Here is a 17354-nt window from a genome sequence, read left to right on the forward strand (position 1 = left end):
CAAGCCAAGGGTACAGGGAACTATGCCTAAATAATTCAACTTCGTTGTGTTCACAAAGTTTCTGCAACAGTAAGATTGAATATATCTGTCTAACAACAGTGGAAACACATCCAACCCCAAAATGCAGCCAGATGTGAGGATGCAGCCTGGAGGAAATTTAGCTCCTTTACCAAAGTTCTGGTTAACAAGAGGCAGTAACTTATTCTTAACACTCAAAGTGTTACCCTAATTATGATTCCTTCAGCCTTTTACACATTTACAGCACTTGCCTATGCTATCATTAGGAGAGAGAGAAAAAACACCTAACCTTGACAAAGAGAGCTCCTTTGGCTGCTAGGGCATCTTCCCCTCGCCCGTTAGGGTAGCACTCATAGTGGGCGTCCAGGATGGGGTAGCGGCTGACCAGCATAACGCCACTGTTGAGGAACTTGAAGCGGGAGCAGCAGCCCTTCCAGGCGTAGCGGCCCACATCACTCAGGATGTAGGGGAAGTAGTGTTGCAGCTGCCGCCTCAGCCTGGACGTGGCCCGGTGGTCAAACACTTCCTGCAGACACAGGAAGTCCAGGTTGGCAGGGAAGAAGGCAGAGATCTCGTGGTCGATGCCGTCGTCGCCTTGGCGCCGCTTGCGGCCGCTGTGCTTCTTGAACATGGAGGTGCGGTGGGACAGGGTGTTGTTAGAAGGCACCCCCCCTGTCAGGCTCTCCGCGTCACCCTCGCCTTGGTGGTTTCCTGTCTCGGCCTCTGGGGGGTCTGGCTCTGGGGCACTGATACTGATCTGGACCCCAGAGGCGTGCATGGCGCAGTCTGCGGAGTTCTGGGCCACTGTGGTGTGAACAGGGCAGTCAGAGCTGTTATGGGCACCAGCAGTGTGAAGCGGGCACTCTGGTGTGTTCCCTCCACCAGCTACATGGACGGGACAATCTGAGGAGCTCTGGTTCCCTGTTGGGTGTATGGGGCAGTCTGCACCAGTGGTGGGTATGGGGCAGTCATCACCAGTGGTGGGTATGGGGCAGTCTGCACCGGCAGTGTGTATTGGGCAGTCTGCACTAGAATTGTGTACTGGGCACCCAGTGAGGGGTTCGGCCTCGGCTGTGTTGTCAGGCCGCTGGTCCAGTGAGGAGGTGCGTGGGAACCCCGTGACCAGGCTGCTGAAGGAGACGGCGCTGATGGAGGTGTTGGTGGGGGAGTCGATGTATATCTTGATCTGCGGCCGGCTGGCCCCGTTACAGATGCGCTTTCCCACCTCGCGGGCACGGCGCTGGGTCTCAGACAGGTTGTTGAAGCGTGCCAGGGAGTCTGGCAGTAGGCACACGTTGGCACTGCCGAAGCAGAAGCTGCGGCCTTGCGGCCTCCAGTCGGCCAGTGATGCCGCGCCCCCCTGCTCAGCCTGGTGCTTGTTCGGGCTGCGGTGGGTGTAGAGATAGGGATGGCGGGCCGCCTGCAGGGGAGCCCACAGCAGGAAGCCCATTAGAGCGAAGGGCAGCGAGGCTAGGAGGAGCAGCAGGTAGAGCGGAGTGGACACCAGCACATACAGCGTCACAAAGGAGCAGGGGTCCTGGGAGCGCCGGCGCTTTTCCAGAGAGGTGGCCACACAGGAGGCTAGCAGGCGGTCCAGCAGCCAGTAGCAGGGGAAGATAAAGCCCCATGACAGGCTAGTGAGGCACCGCAGGAAGGCACTGGAGTAGGGAGAGGTGTGGAGGACCATCTCTGGCTCACATAAAACACTCTCACACTAAAATCAATGGAAAACAAACTTGACTGAAATCTACCCTCCCCCTGGGTGGAGAAATGAACACCACATGGTTCCCTTTGCTTTCACCAGCGGGCTCTGCAGCTATTTGCCTGATGGCAGGAGGCTCCTTCACCCTCCCCCTCCCCTCACCACAGTGGTCCTCCAATGGAGGAATGAGGAACTAGAGTCTCTGGGTGGAGGTCATCTTGATGATGTAGAACTAGCTGCTGTAGTCAGAAGGAACCCATGGACACCAGGAAGGCGGATCTATGAAGAAGTGAATCTCAGTACCATCTCAGCTTCAGAACCTGCCGAGAGGAGAGGGAGGACAGAAGGATAGAGGGAGAGGGAGTCGAAGGGAGAGAGGGAGAAAAAAGGGAAGGGGCATCAGCTGTGCAATGACTCACTGTGATGAAAATGTGTGGTCAGCTAAATGGGCCTTGTTCATTTCCCTAATGTCCCTCAATGGTTAGAAATACTGCATCACAGGTGATACACAGTTCCTGTTCGTTTCTCCGTGTGTTTAAACAGTCAAAATCCGACTTGTTTTTAACATAACACAACAAAACACCAAAGGGTTTTAGTGCCAAAACATGGTTTATAAATTGGCAGAATTCCTAGCAAATAACACTGCTGTAAACGTTGATCAGACACAGGACGCACTCAGTGGGGTAACCTTATATAAATATAGGGTTGACTGGAAAGTGAAGCAATCCACACAATATAAATAAATCATGAATTGTTAATTCATGAATTGAAACACTGAAGGGCCACTGGCCTTACCCTAACCCCAGAGCCACCAAACCATATTCAGCACAGCAACAGCAATATGACTCTGGACAGTGTGCCACCGAGACCCTGGGGCAGGACCGTGTCACAAACACTGTATAAACGACCATTATGTATGCTGCTCTGAATCGATCAGGATCCTATGAAAATGTCATTGTTTTACGAAACAGAACGAATAGTGCAACTGCTGTCAATGAATTATGCAGTCCCTGTCAATGGACTTTGCAGTCCCTGTCAATGGACTATGCAGTCCCTGTCAATGGACTATGCAGTCCCTGTCAATGGACTATGCAGTCCCTGTCAATGGACTATGCAGTCCCTGTCAATGAATTATGCAGTCCCTGTCAATGGACTATGCAGTCCCTGTCAATGGACTATACAGTCCCTGTCAATGGACTATGCAGTCCCTGTCAATGGACTATACAGTCCCTGTCAATGGACTATGCAGTCCCTGTCAATGGACTATGCAGTCCCTGTCAATGGACTATGCAGTCCCTGTCAATGAATTATGCAGTCCCTGTCAATGGACTATGCAGTCCCTGTCAATGGACTATGCAGTCCCTGTCAATGGACTTTGCAGTCCCTGTCAATGGACTTTGCAGTCCCTGTCAATGGACTATGCAGTCCCTGTCAATGAACTTTGCATTCCCTGTCAATGGACTATGCAGTCCCTGTCAATGGACTATGCAGTCCCTGTCAATGGACTATGCAGTCCCTGTCAATGGACTTTGCAGTCCCTGTCAATGGACTTTGCAGTCCCTGTCAATGGACTTTGCAGTCCCTGTCAATGGACTTTGCAGTCCCTGTCAATGGACTATGCAGTCCCTGTCAATGGACTTTGCAGTCCCTGTCAATGGACTATGCAGTCCCTGTCAATGGACTTTGCAGTCCCTGTCAATGGACTTTGCAGTCCCTGTCAATGGACTATGCAGTCCCTGTCAATGGACTTTGCAGTCCCTGTCAATGGACTTTGCAGTCCCTGTCAATGGACTTTGCAGTCCCTGTCAATGGACTTTTTAGGATAACAAAGCAGTTAGTGAATCCTTTTAGGACTGATGCCAAAAAAACTTTCAATGGATCAGAAATATATTGATGCTACTAGCTCTCTTAATAAGATCACCTCATCATCCATCTCGTACATCAAAGCCTGTTACAAGATTATAGACCATCTCTGGTTACATAGTGTCTCCTCATGTGTAACGCCACTGTTTGTCACCACTATGATTAATGTCAAACCTTCTATCATGTTGTGGAACGTCACGCTCTATGTCATCAGGGACAGATAGTGCCCAGAGCAGGCCCTGTCTGTGTCTCAAATCACACCCTATATAGTGCACTACTTTTGACCAAGGCCCTTATCTGTCCCTGATGACATACAGCATGACGTGGTGCACTATATAGGGGAAAGGGTGCCATTTGGGATGCAGACCCTGTGTCTGTCTATCTGCTAAATGAGGAGTATGCCCTGGGATGAGGCTGGCTGCACACTAACTGCATCTGTCTCTGGACCTCTGACCATGGCTATGTTGAATTGGAGTTCAGGCAGCACCCGGGGCTGTTTGTGACCTTCTCCTCTGGGCTGAAATGGCAGTGGGGACAACTGTGAGTAGGTTTTGCTCCGATGATAAGCCATTTCAATGTGAACTCTTCTTAGCTGTCTTGACATGCTCATTTCCTTTCCAATGTGAAACATGTCAGTGTTTGTTGGAATGAAGCCATAATAACGGGATTCTATTCTATCTTCAATGTAGAGTTATGTGCCACTTCATTTCACAAGATAATGATGTGTATGCAAAGCTATACAACAATATGAGCAATTTCTATCCGGAAGATACTGTATTTTGTAAAACTGTACAGGTTTTGTTGGCTAGATAGATCATCTTGGTATCTTGATGTCCGGATGACAGCAAGACAGCTACAATGCTACACCGTATGTCTGTAATGTAATGCACCATCACAACTGTAATTACTACTATTCATATTGAGGCCTCGGACTTGGCTTCCAAAAATCTCTTGCGTTGTCACGGATCCTTTTTATAGGGCTTTGGCTACTGTTTTGAATCAGCTAGCGCGCTACATTTTGATCATATGCAATATTCTTAATGCATCTCGCTGTTCAGGGTGCCAGGTTAAAGCGGTGTCATGGTGATTAACACAGAATACAACAACACTGGACCCTTTTATGGAATTAGACTAAGCAAATCTGCGTGCACGAGCGGAGGCACCATGCACCTACTGTTTCGGAGCATGAGAGATGAGAAAAGAGGAGGAGGAGAGAGAAAAGAGGCGGAGAGACAGAGTTGTCGAGGAGAGATAGAGATGGAGAGAAAGCAGAGGAGAGATAGAGATGGAGAGATATAGTGAAGAGAAGAGCGGAGGAGAGAAGAAGTGAGGAGAGATGGGAAGGAGAGAAAGAGCAGGTGCAGAGCCGGTTCCTGCCCTCATCATCATCTATCTCCCTTTGCACCTCTGCATCATAGGGGTGACAGACAGGGTTGAGTAGATTACATTTGAAATGTTATCCGTTACAGTTACTAGTTACCTGTCCAAAACTGTTACCTGTAATGTCACTTTGGATCTGTAACGTAATCTGGTTACTTTGGATAAAGTGAGAGACAAATGACATATTTACCTGATTTATTTGATATTAATGGTTAACAATAAATATTTCACTTATAGTAAGACATTTCTGTCCTACTAGTGTCTGTGTTTGTATGGTCTCCACTCTAGTTCCCTGCAGCTAATCTGGGCGTATGGTCACTAGAGATGGCTTGAGCTGACAAATGAGTTAAAGACGGCATTACATAGACAAAAATGTGTTTTACTTGGGAGAGTTTAGGAGTAGAACAATCCCTCATTGTCTCAAAATCATCCTTGCATCTGGGAAACTAAGCCGGGGTGGGTTTAAGACAACAACCCCGTGCAGAACACGACAGAGGAACCCAGAGTGGCTTATGATGCTCCAATCTGCATGGGATGGGTGGTACCAACCATGACTAAGCATTTTTAGTGTTAGCTATATATAGTACTCTGCATTTGTGTAAAGGTTAGGTTATTCGGTCCAACATTCAAGGGTGGGGGATCGACCAGCCTCATTTTAGCAATAATTAATCGATATTGAATACAGATGATTGTTTGAAGAAATGACAGTCTCTCATTTGATTAGAATATTCCACCACAACTACTTTCCCCTTAAGAGGCATTAGAAGAAGACAAAAAGGATCCATCAGATGCACATAGAGGTGTCATAATGTGTTGTTTTTCTCTCAAACATCCTTTTCTGAATTTCAAAGTAATCCAAGAAGTAACCATCTAGTTTTTCAAAAGTATCTGTAATCTGATTAACAACGTAACCGATTAGTTACAGTGTTGTTGTAATCAGATTACATGTAACTGATTGCATGTAATACGTTATTCCCCAACCCTGGTGACGGATGGCTGGATCAAATGGGGAAATGGAGAGAAAAACACCAGTTGTTTTATCAAACAGTCACCATATGTCTTATCCAGACTCAACTAACCATACTTCTCCACAGTGAGGATAGAGAAAATATCACTGTGTTGTGTAAGAGCCGACACATAATTTCTGTCTCTCTCTGTCTCTAACCCACACATAAAAAGGACACACAGACACGCATACCATAGCGCCACATTGCAAAAATGGTATGAATAGTATCCTATCTACTTTCAGTTTCATAGATATATAATTGCACATACCCACACATAAAACATTCATACACAAAAAGCAGTTCTCTCAGAGACACAGATGCACAGTGACACAACCAAACACAGAGGAACACTTACAGAGAGGGTGTTTGCTGTCAGAAACAATCTGCTATTTTGTTGCAGTGTTTGCTATGCTGGGTCCACTCCTGCTGAAGACAGGCCAGTGCATCACTGTAACCCACCCCTGGTGGTGCTAGACGGCAGGATGCTGAACCTACAGGATGACCAGGCCTGAATGTTACGATCTCTGCCTGAACACACTACTTGTGCTCGGGCAGAACATAAAAAGTGAAATAATGCTGTAGTCAGGGTTTGAGCACAGGAAGAGATAGAAATCTCGACAGCTTCTAATGCTTCTGCAGTCTGTAGCCACACAAGACCACACGCACACACAAACGCCCACACACACCCGCGCACATTCACACACACACACACACACACACACACACACACACACACACACACACACACACACACACACACACACACACACACACACACACACACACACACACACACACACACACACACACACACACACACACACACACACACACACACACACACACACACACACACACACACACACACACACACACACCCACAGAGTGCACAGCAGTGTCCTGACCTCCATCTAGTACTGACATTGAGAGAGCCTTGCTGTCTAACTGCCTGAGTAGCTACTGTGTTTACATGACTAACAACTGTTATCTGTTTGCTGGAAGGAATCTAGGAATATATCCCCGCTGAGAGGGGTGGTATCTGTTTCATCTAGCTAGCCAACTGTGTGTTTGTTTTGGAATTAAAATGACTTGGATAATAATTGTGACGTATATCTCCAAGCAATGTTTTGGCATCTTTCATAAGTTACCCAAGGGGTCTTCCTGCCTGAAAAATTCACACTCAACTGAAGCATAACCAACCCAGAGAGACTCATGAGCAAGCTTCAATGGGGACGAGCATGACAAATGAATGGGGTCCGGGTGCCTCAACCGCTCCCCATGGATTTGTTTTACGAAATGTCCTCCTCCATTGGATCAATACTGATAATGACAAAGGGAGAAAGCTCCTGCTGAATCCTGGGTAAATACGTGTGCATGTGCGCGTGCGGGTGTGCGTGTGTGTATGTGTGTGTATGTTGTGTGTGTGCTTGGGTGTGGAGGCTCTGTTTGTGTCAATACGTTTTAGAGTGGGCAAATGAGTGATGTACTGCTAAGTATCCGGTGACCACAGAGATCGATGTAGCCCATCTAGCCGGCTGTGGTGGTTTCCTTCTGTTTCATTATTAATGGTGCAGAATTGTGAAGCGTTTATAAGTGTACGATGCTGCTACATCGTGAGCGATGACGACCAGAGACACCGGGCAGATGTCTGTGTTCAGAGCATAGCACTAAAACAGACCAGTAGGATCCAAAACGATCAGAACAGAGTTGGAGCAGACCCACTGCTGTTTCCCTCTCCCCTAAGGATGGTCCTTCTCTGGATCTCTTTCTCTTCCCCGTAAAGCTTTGAAAGTTGCCTCCCGCTCTTCCTCCACTTCCAGAGCCAGCGGTGACGCCACTCCGAGTATGCTTAAGGGATTTCGGTTGTCACGGTGACCTAGTCACATGCACTCAGGTACTAGCGAGGCCTGTTGGTGTGTGGTGGTGAATGCTGCCCACCTCCAACTCCCCGGCCACACACATGTTTGTGTCTAACCGTAACTCTACACTACACTCTACACAACTGCACTTTGGATCAAATGCACACACACACACTCTGGCAAACACACACGCCTGGTCAAGGATACAGATACCTTTTAAAATTTGAACAAGCAATCTAATAACAGTGAGCCTGAGACACAGGTAGAGCATTCAGGTGTAATTCAGATCCACATTTCAACAGGCAGATCGACACCCTGACGCACTAACTCAGGTGTCTGTAACAGACCCCTGGCCCTGTCTAGTCTGTCCACGTGGGGTATAAATAAGCATTTGTCATTCTTAAATGTCATAAGATTGGCTTCTACTATTGACTAAGTCCCTATGAGAAAGGCAGGCTGAAAACAATACCTCCCAAAGCCTCATTAGACAATCAATCCATCATCATTACGCCTTTCCAAACCCAGAAAGCATATTGGCCAGATTAGCATCTTTGCCAAATGCTCTGAATATTCTATGGTATCAGGGTCAGTCTATTATTGTTTTGTCGCTGTTGGATTGGCTGTGTCCGGACAAACAGTCTCAAGGGTTTTGCTCAGCAGCACTGGTTGTTTTTGGTATGCTGGTAGAAGACTGGGTTAGAACAGCTCATTGGATCATTTTATTAGATTCTCTCTTTTACATCACCCTTTCTATGCTGGACAGGACATTTTTTTTTTTTTTTTTAAACCTCTATTGAACTAGGCAAGTCAGTTAAGAATAATTTCTTATTTACAATGACAGCCTACCCCGGCCAAACTCGGACAACACTGGGCCAATTGTGCATCGCCCTATGGGACTCCCAATCACCGCTGGATGTGATGCAGCCTGGATTCGAACCAGGTACTGCAGTGACACCTTTTGCACTGAGACGGAAGCCCATGTGGGAGCCACATTGTGCTCTGGGCTGGGTGTAATTGGGAATGTAATACTGTTAGAGGAAATGGATAATGCCATCACTATTACCACAATGCAATCATCACTATAACTCAATCAGCCCCTCCTGCCACCTGCTTTTTAGTAAGGAACAATCATTCCTCAAGCTTCCCTCTAAGGGCTTGCACAGGGAAATTTGTCTCTGTTTGTGTATGTTTGTGTTATTTAGTGATTAAACAGATGTACTAATCTATTATGTAACAACTTGTTAATTAAGGTTGTTGGTGAGTAACTAAAGAGTTATTACTGTGCACAGGTATAAGAGCAGGTTTGGGGTGTAACCGATTACATGTAATCGGATTATAAAATACTATAACTGTAATCAGATACATTACCAGCTAAAATATTGTAATCAGATTACAGATACTTTCGAAAAACTAGATGATTAGGCCTACTTCTTGGATTACTTTTAAATTCAGAAAGGATGTTTGTGAAAACCTTCCTGTTTTCTCAATGACAGTCAAATCAGCATTGAAAAAAGGCGCACGTTTAAGTTTGCTCCACCTGAGCGAGTCAGAGACCACTATTGTGACACACCATGCATTTGCTGGATTATTTTTGTCTTCTACTAATGCCCCTTAAGAGGAAAGTCATCCAAAACTAACTGAAAGTAATCAGATTACGTTACTGAGTTTGGGTAAGCAAAAGTTACATTACTGATTACAATTTTAGACAGGATTACATTTAGAATGTAACCTACCCGACCCTGTATAAGAGAAATCTACTGTACTTTAAAGGGGTACCAAGAAGAAAACAGATGTGTGAGAGAAAGAGAAAGAGAAAGTGAGAACTGGAATAGTATACAGTAGTGCTGTGGAGTATTACTGCTGGGCTATGTATACAGAGACCTCCTTGGCTTTGCGTTTGCTGACATGGGGGATTACGATGATGATTCAGAATTACCCAGCATGCCTCTGGGCTGTGGCCTATATGGGCTCACACTGCCATTGGGCAGCTGCACTAAATATACTTTCAAATCTAGATCATGCTGGATCAATAAGAATGAGCTGATGTGCCATCATACAATTCATGCAATGTACTGTGCCCCTCCCCCCACCGTGCCTTGACTATACACTAACCTCTGCACCATGCCTGTCCCCTGTTTCTCTGTCCCCGACTTATGAACTCTGACTCCAACCTTCCCTCAGTCACACATCTGGACCCCACCTCCCTCCTCACCCCCGGTCATGGGTGCTGTAACACCCATGACCACTAAAAATACTCCAGCTTCCTCTTTCTGTAAACGTGGAGCCTACTCCTCTGCCCTTGAAAAACATTCACAGACAGACATATGGGCTGACATCATGCCTTCTCACATTCGTTACAGTAACATAGCAAATCCTGCACGCATGTGTGCTCACATAGACTATATGTATAAAAGTATGTGGACAGCCCTTCAAATTAGTGGATTTGGCTATTTCAGCCACACCTGTGTGTATAAAATTGAGCACACAGCCAATAGACACACATTGGCAGTAGAATGGCCTTACTGAAGAGCTCAGTGACTATCGAGTTCCAAACTGACTCTGGGAGGAACGTCAGCACAAGAACTGTTCGTCGGGAGCTTCATGAAATGGGTTTCCATGGCCAAGCAGCCGCACACAAGCCTAAGATCACCATGCTCAATTCCAAGCGTCGGCTGGAGTGGCGTAAAGCTCACCGCCATTGGACTCTGGAGCAGTGGAAATGCGTTCTCTGGAGTGATGAATCACACTGTACCATCTGGCAAGCTGACGGACCAATCTGGGTTTGGCGGACGCCAGGAGAACGCTACCTGCCCAGATGCATAGTGCCATGGAGGACGAATAATGGTTTGGGGATGTTTTTCATGGTTCGGGCTAGGCCCCTTAGTTCCAGTGAAGGGACATCTTAACGCTACAGCATTCAATGGAATTTTATGCTTCCAACTTTGTGGCAATAGTTTGGGGAAGGCCCTTTCATGTTTCCCGATGCCAATTTCCCAGTGCACACAGCAAGGTCCATACAGAAATGGTTTGTCGAGGTTAGTGTGGAAGAACTTGACTGGCCTCCACACAGCCCTGACCTCAAGCCCATTGAACACCTTTGTGGTGAATTGGAACACCGACTGTGAGCCAGGCCTAATTGCCCAACATCAGTAATGCTCTTGTGGCTGAATGGAAGCAAGTCCCCGCAGAAATGTTCCAACATCTAGTGGAAAGCCTTCCCAAAAGAGTGGAGGCTGTTATAGCAGCAAAGGCGGAACCTACTCCATGATTTTGGAATGAGATGTTCAATGAGCAGGTGTCCACATACATTTGGTCATGTAGTGTACATACACGCACAGACAAACAGTAAGTGATCCATCACTAGCTCGAACCCTGCCCTGGTTTTCTACAGACAGATATGGATTGGTTGTTCCATTGATTTGTTCTACATTTGTCATGTTAAAGGCTACGGCAACACTGAAATGTCTAAACTGTTCGTTTCAGTCTGATAACTTGCAGACAGTGAAAACAAATACATTCATATTCAAAATACAGATAGAGAATACTTGTATAAGCCAGCATTGGACTAAACGCCAGCCATGCCTTGAATTGAAAGCCAGCCTTGAATTGAAAGCCAGCCTTGAAACGGACTGAAAATCTCTGGCATGAACTGTTACGTTGCACCCTTCCTGCAAGGTTGAAGGCCATACAGTTAAAACGCCCCTCGTCATTTAGGTGTGGAACTTGAGAGTGTGATATTTTCTAGGGTTCTTCAACCAGGTAATAGTAGATATAAGTAATTTTAAAGAAGCTCCACAAAGAGCTGCACACTGAGAGATCATATTTCCATTTATATTGTCTTTAGAAACTAAACCAACTGCCACTTGAAGGAACTGCCACTTTTTGAATAAGCTGCTTAGCTTCAAAGCAAAGGCCTGGCATAAAAACATGGCAATCCCTTTAGCAGTGGGATAACGCAATATCAGCACATAAAATTATGCAATGGTAACAACACACATAGCTACTCATAACAGGAGTAACAAAATGTGAAAAACAAGACAGATTGAGAATGAACAGACAAAGAGAGAGATCACAGGTATTCCCTGAAGTGTGAGGTGAAGGTTGCCACGGAAACCACTCAAAGTTCAGGCAACGGCAAACACAGGTGAGTACAAGGCCATCTAGGAGCGGAGAGACAGGAGAGAAGAGGGAGAGAGATGGAGAGAGAGAGAGAGAAAACGAGTGTCCGTACCTTTGCCCGTCACAACAAGCACCACCGCGTGAACAGGTTCTGAAGAACGCACCACATCCTACATGTTGTACAGCAGCCCTCCTATAGCTGCTCTCCAGGTCTGTGTGTAGCTGAGGCAGCAAGCAGTCTGCTAAATGTTCCACCGCGCCAGTCCATCCCATCTCCAATCACAGTATACAAGCCAACAGAGTGTAGTAGGCTAATGACACAGAAGCATTGCTCCACACGCTCACACACGCATGTACTCGACACGCAAACCAAATGCACAACACAACACACACACACACACACACACACACACACACACACACACACACACACACACACACACACACACACACACACACACACACACACACACACACACACACACACACACACACACACACACACACACACACACACACACACACACACACACACACTTTTTGAGGTCAGAACATGGCCTCTAGGTAATGAAAGACCATCTGATAGGTTCCAGAAGGATAGGCAGGGTGTGTTGGTATGGGGGAGTGAACCCCACCCAGACCCAGGTCCCACACTGACTTCTCCCCCTGTGATCAGCCTGTAGCCAAGACCTTGAAGAGGAAACCCAGAGTTGGAAGCGCCTGTCTCCACACGATCCACCGTCTGGGGCAAGACTATAGCACCACCCTGAGCACCCATACAGCACCATAATTACACACTCACCCAGACCAGCAACCGGCAGCATACTGTACCTAATGACACAGCTCTGCTCTGGCTTAGTAGGAGAGAGGATGGCTTGGGTCAAGCCTGGCAGTGTGGGTGGCTGAGTGCATTGATGAGTGAACGGCAAAGACAGACAGGACAAGTTGAGGGCTGGTGGTCACACAAACACGCACATGTGCACATACATAGGCTAAAACAAAACCCTGGCTTAATGAACAAAACCCAAATCCTCCCCCTCTTGTGTCAGTCATATTTTCCCCTCTACCGGTGGAGAACACATCATCTCTCCATGTTCACAAAGTCTGTTCACACAACACTGCCAATATAACCCAGGTCTCCCCCTCCCTCCTTCCCTACCACATTCTATGAACTGGCTTAAACACATGATCAGTGAGAGGTCATTAAATAAAACTTAGCATATCCCTGCTGAGTAAATCCCACCATGGCACTCTACTAGACTAATTGTAGGCTGCTCTGTCCTATACTTTGAGTGATATTTTTAGCATATGAAAATCCACCAGCAAATGTTTTTTTTCCCTAAACCGTCCAATGAAAATCTCACTTTTAAAAGTTCATATTCTATTAGCTCATTCCCAAATAATGTTGTTTACTCATCCTATACTTGTATTTGTGGCATAAGCATACATTGGAGAAAAAAACACTTAAAAAACCCCACCTTAAACTTGTATCTCAAACAGACATGAAAAAATAATGCTTGCTATCTCCTCACAGAGGATGATGTCATCCTGAGTAGGATGAGCTGGCCAATCAGCGGTGTACTCGCATTAATATTTTTAATGACAGGTATACACCCACACCATTTGGTTGTTGGGGTACGCCCACACCATTCCAACACAGATAAGCTGCACTTTAACATGCTTAATTAGCAACTATTTCACTCATATTGTAATTCATTATAGGTCATATTTCAGAGAAATCTGTAAACACTGTACAGTGACTTTCATCTGAATGAAATCTGATTTTAGAGCACACAAATCAAATCTGCTGTACCATTTGGGATCATCAATTGAACCTTGTTATATTGTTCCTTCCTTGTGTGTTCTTTGAGTGCTCACTCTGAATGACGTCTGAGATGTCGGTAATCTTTTCTAAATGCCATCGAGTCAGAGGGGTCATGTGCAGCTAATAAATCTGCAGTAAATCATCTGTCCTTATTCTTGAGTGTTTAAAGTGGGGTTCATAGTTTGTGTAACTATTCGGATATATGAAGAATCATTATATCAGTGTTAAAATAAATCTTACTGAAATATATTTTTTGCATGATTGTTTGTTGTCCCGAGCCAACATGTCTTATGCTGAAAAGTGGAGGCATTGAGAGAAGTCTTTTCCGGCAATCGTATGGGATGTATTTATGTGATTCAGTTTGCTGTGTCTATACTGTGACGTGGGTTAGACTAAATTGAGCCAGCTTCGCTGAGTTTTGGACCATTTCGCTTTGTATAATAATACATCCGCGGGAACATCAGGCTACACAACACTGACAACCTAACCCGGGCACTGTGAATGGAAACAAACAGATGGAGAGGAAAGGGAGATGGCAGAGACAGACAGAGAGGGACAGGGTTGTGTGAGAGAGGAGAGAGTGAACGACAAGTAGACTTGGATGGAAATATGATGTATGTTGAAAAAAAGGCAGATGGTCAGAACGGAGTAAATGAAAGAAAGAAGGAAGAAGGCACAGTCTTAAGAAAAAAGGGTTCCAAAAGGGTTCCAAAAGGGTTCCAAAAGGGTTCCAAAAGGGTTACAAAAGGGTTACAAAAGGGTTCTTCAGCTGTCCCCGTAGGAGAACACTTTTTGGCTCCAGGTAAAACCCTTTTGATTTTGAGGTAGAACTCTCTTGGGTTCCACGTGAAACCCTCTGTGGAAAGGGTTCTACATGGAACTAAAAAGGGTTCAACCTGGAACCAAATATGGTTCTTCAAAGTGTTCTCCTTTCGGGACAGCCAAAGAACCCTTTTTGGTCCTAGATAGCGCCTTTTTTCTAAGTGTATGGGCCTAAATGGAGAGAGAGCCTTGTCAACTTGCTCAGTGTCACAAAGAGTGAAAGCAGTGTAGGCCTAGAATGGCAGAGGGCCCCATCTCCTCTTGAAGCTCAGGAACTACTTTTTGGCACCAAGACTGTAGATGTTCACAGTGGGACCGGTGTTGTATTGCTGCTATTTTGCTAAAAAGCATTCAACAATGCATTTGATTAGTGATTGCATCCTCTAGCTGAGAAAATTGCCTGCTTGCAGGATACACAACAGAGCATTTCCATGTACTGAGTTGTGTATTCAGCCTCACTTGATAACACTTAAAGGAGCCCATTTGTCCACTGTTGATACATGATACATGATGATGTAGGAGGTGACAATTTGCTTATAAGTCCTATATCTTGAAAACTTGATTGCTAACACTAATGAAAAAAATAACAAAATGTATTGTTTGGGTGGATTTTTCCTTTATGGGCCCTACTCCAGCTGGAACTGCATGGACAAAAACACAGGCTTATGTATTGAAGACTATAATGACAGTGGCACTGAACATGAATGTTTTTCTGTCACCACTGTCACTGGCCTCTTATTTACATTTGGCTGTCACTTATCTCATGAGACTGTAATGTAGGTTACACATAAAAGAAATTGAATCCTGAAGTATCCTGTATCACCTGTGCAAGGCCCATCAACCCCCATCTGGCCCGACCACCTGGTTCATTATTGAACAGTGGTTAGATGGGTGTTTGATAGGCAAGCCAGACATACACCGGGCAGGTCTGTGATAAAGTGAAAGTAGACCCACTCAATTCTATCCAATTATAGGCTACTTTGAAGATTGAATGCCTATATTTTCTTTACCCACATTTTGAAGATAGCCTATCACACTTGGCCACGAGTTGCAGGTTGTGTTTTAATTAATGGGACACACTTAGGCCTATCAGCTACCAGCATCCTCATGCTCCCTCCCTTGTCACCTCAGCTTTCAGCGTCTATCCACGAGAAGGGAGGAGTTTTATAGCACCTGACTCTTTCTCACCACGTCAGCCAAAAAGCGGATCAGAGATGGACACCGACTGAGAGAGCAGCCTGTGCACACCGGCTGTGCCACACCTATCATTGGAATATCATCACCATCCGAAATCAAAGATTTAGTTTCCAATGAATCTACAGCAACATGGGGGCTAAATCAATAGTCATGTTCAGTCAATAACACTAGCCTATTTCAATACACTCTTAGAAAAAAAGGTGCTTAGTATAACCATATAGGGTTCTTCAGCTTGTCTCCTAGGGGAATCATTTTTGGTTCTAGGGAGGACCCTTTCCAGAGGGTTCTACCTAGAACCCTATATGAAGGGTAATTCATAGAACCTTCTGTAAATTGTTCTACCTAGAACCCTCTATGACGGGTTCTTCTTATAAAATCCTCTATAAATGGCTCCACCATGAACCCTTTTATCATCTAAAAGTTATTCCTAGAACCCTCTATGAACGGTTCCACCAGTCGTAATAGCCTTTTAAAAAACGATTTATTACAATACATTACATATATCATTAGGCCTTTTGTTGAGGGCTTAGTTATACATTAAAACTGTGCTCTGAAACTCCTGGTTTACAGACCACATCAGGTCTTCACGTCACATTATGCTGGCTTGCAAAGTGATGTGTAATTCCTATTGGAATCCAGCCAGAGTGAGGATATCCAACAATTGGTACTTTTAATCACCCACAACATGCATACAGAACACATGTCAGGGTAGGGAAGATTAATTAATGAGAGTACGTAAATGATCTAAACTGGAACATCAATCTCAGTAATGGGTGCAATAAGTCCAACAACTAACAGTTTGGTTTCATTTAGAAAAATGTATATTATTTATCTGTGTATAGCATAAGATTAATGAACTAATCAATCTACATGCAAAAACACAAATATTGAAACAAACAATTCTGAAAATCAACCTGCAATAGACCATGCTGGGAAATATCATAATGATGGGTGTGGTTTTGAGTCTTTTACTCTACACTCAACTCTGGTTGTAGGTTATTTCATGCCACTGAGTGTTAAGTTCCCTTAACTCCTGAATCAACACTAGAAATGTTATATAGAGAATAAGAGAATACCAGATAAATTTAGCCTACAAATATTCCTTTATTGGTACAGTTTAAAACATGCTCACATCTATCTTTTTAAGATTACTCAAACTCCTGATGTTTAAACACTGAGGTAAAATACAAATAAAAATAATTCATATTCAAAGTGTTCAATATATGTAGAACCTTTCTTACTTTACAAAGAATCCTTATTTCCTTCAAAATAATCATAAAATAACCCTTTCTTCTAAAAAACGGATATTGGGATGAAAAAGGTTCTCGATAGAACCCTTTGCCTTTCAAAGAACCCACGGCTTCCAAAAATGGCTCTTCAGATAAAAACGCTTCTTTGTAGAACCCTATCTCCGCAAAGAACCCTTTTGGAAAGACTGTAGGCTACAATTCTGTCCAGACAGTGTTGATATCTAGGCCTACTGATTTCATGCAAACTGTTATTACGACTTCTCATAAAAGGGTATATTTTTCAAACTATGTCCAAGTGACTTCTCCTAGCCA

General features: G+C 44.9%; 1 protein-coding gene across 2 annotated transcripts in view; it reads right to left on the reverse strand.

Annotated features, from left to right (window-relative positions):
* LOC124037916 (sphingomyelin phosphodiesterase 3-like) overlaps window positions 1-17354 on the reverse strand; it is a 36651-nt gene that overhangs the window by 18372 nt on the left and 925 nt on the right. The window contains exons 1-2 of one of the 2 annotated variants that reach the window (XM_046353179.1): window positions 12061-12226; window positions 308-2040 (exon numbers count right to left, since the gene is read on the reverse strand). In XM_046353179.1, the coding sequence (XP_046209135.1) occupies window positions 308-1705 (1398 nt within the window). In that variant the 5' untranslated portion in view covers window positions 1706-2040; window positions 12061-12226. Of the gene's footprint in view, window positions 1-307; window positions 2041-12060; window positions 12227-17354 lie in introns of those variants that run through there. The other variant, XM_046353169.1, reaches the window with a different exon arrangement.

This window comes from Oncorhynchus gorbuscha, linkage group LG01 (assembly GCF_021184085.1).
Source record: "Oncorhynchus gorbuscha isolate QuinsamMale2020 ecotype Even-year linkage group LG01, OgorEven_v1.0, whole genome shotgun sequence".
In the NCBI taxonomy this organism is placed as follows: domain Eukaryota; kingdom Metazoa; phylum Chordata; class Actinopteri; order Salmoniformes; family Salmonidae; genus Oncorhynchus; species Oncorhynchus gorbuscha.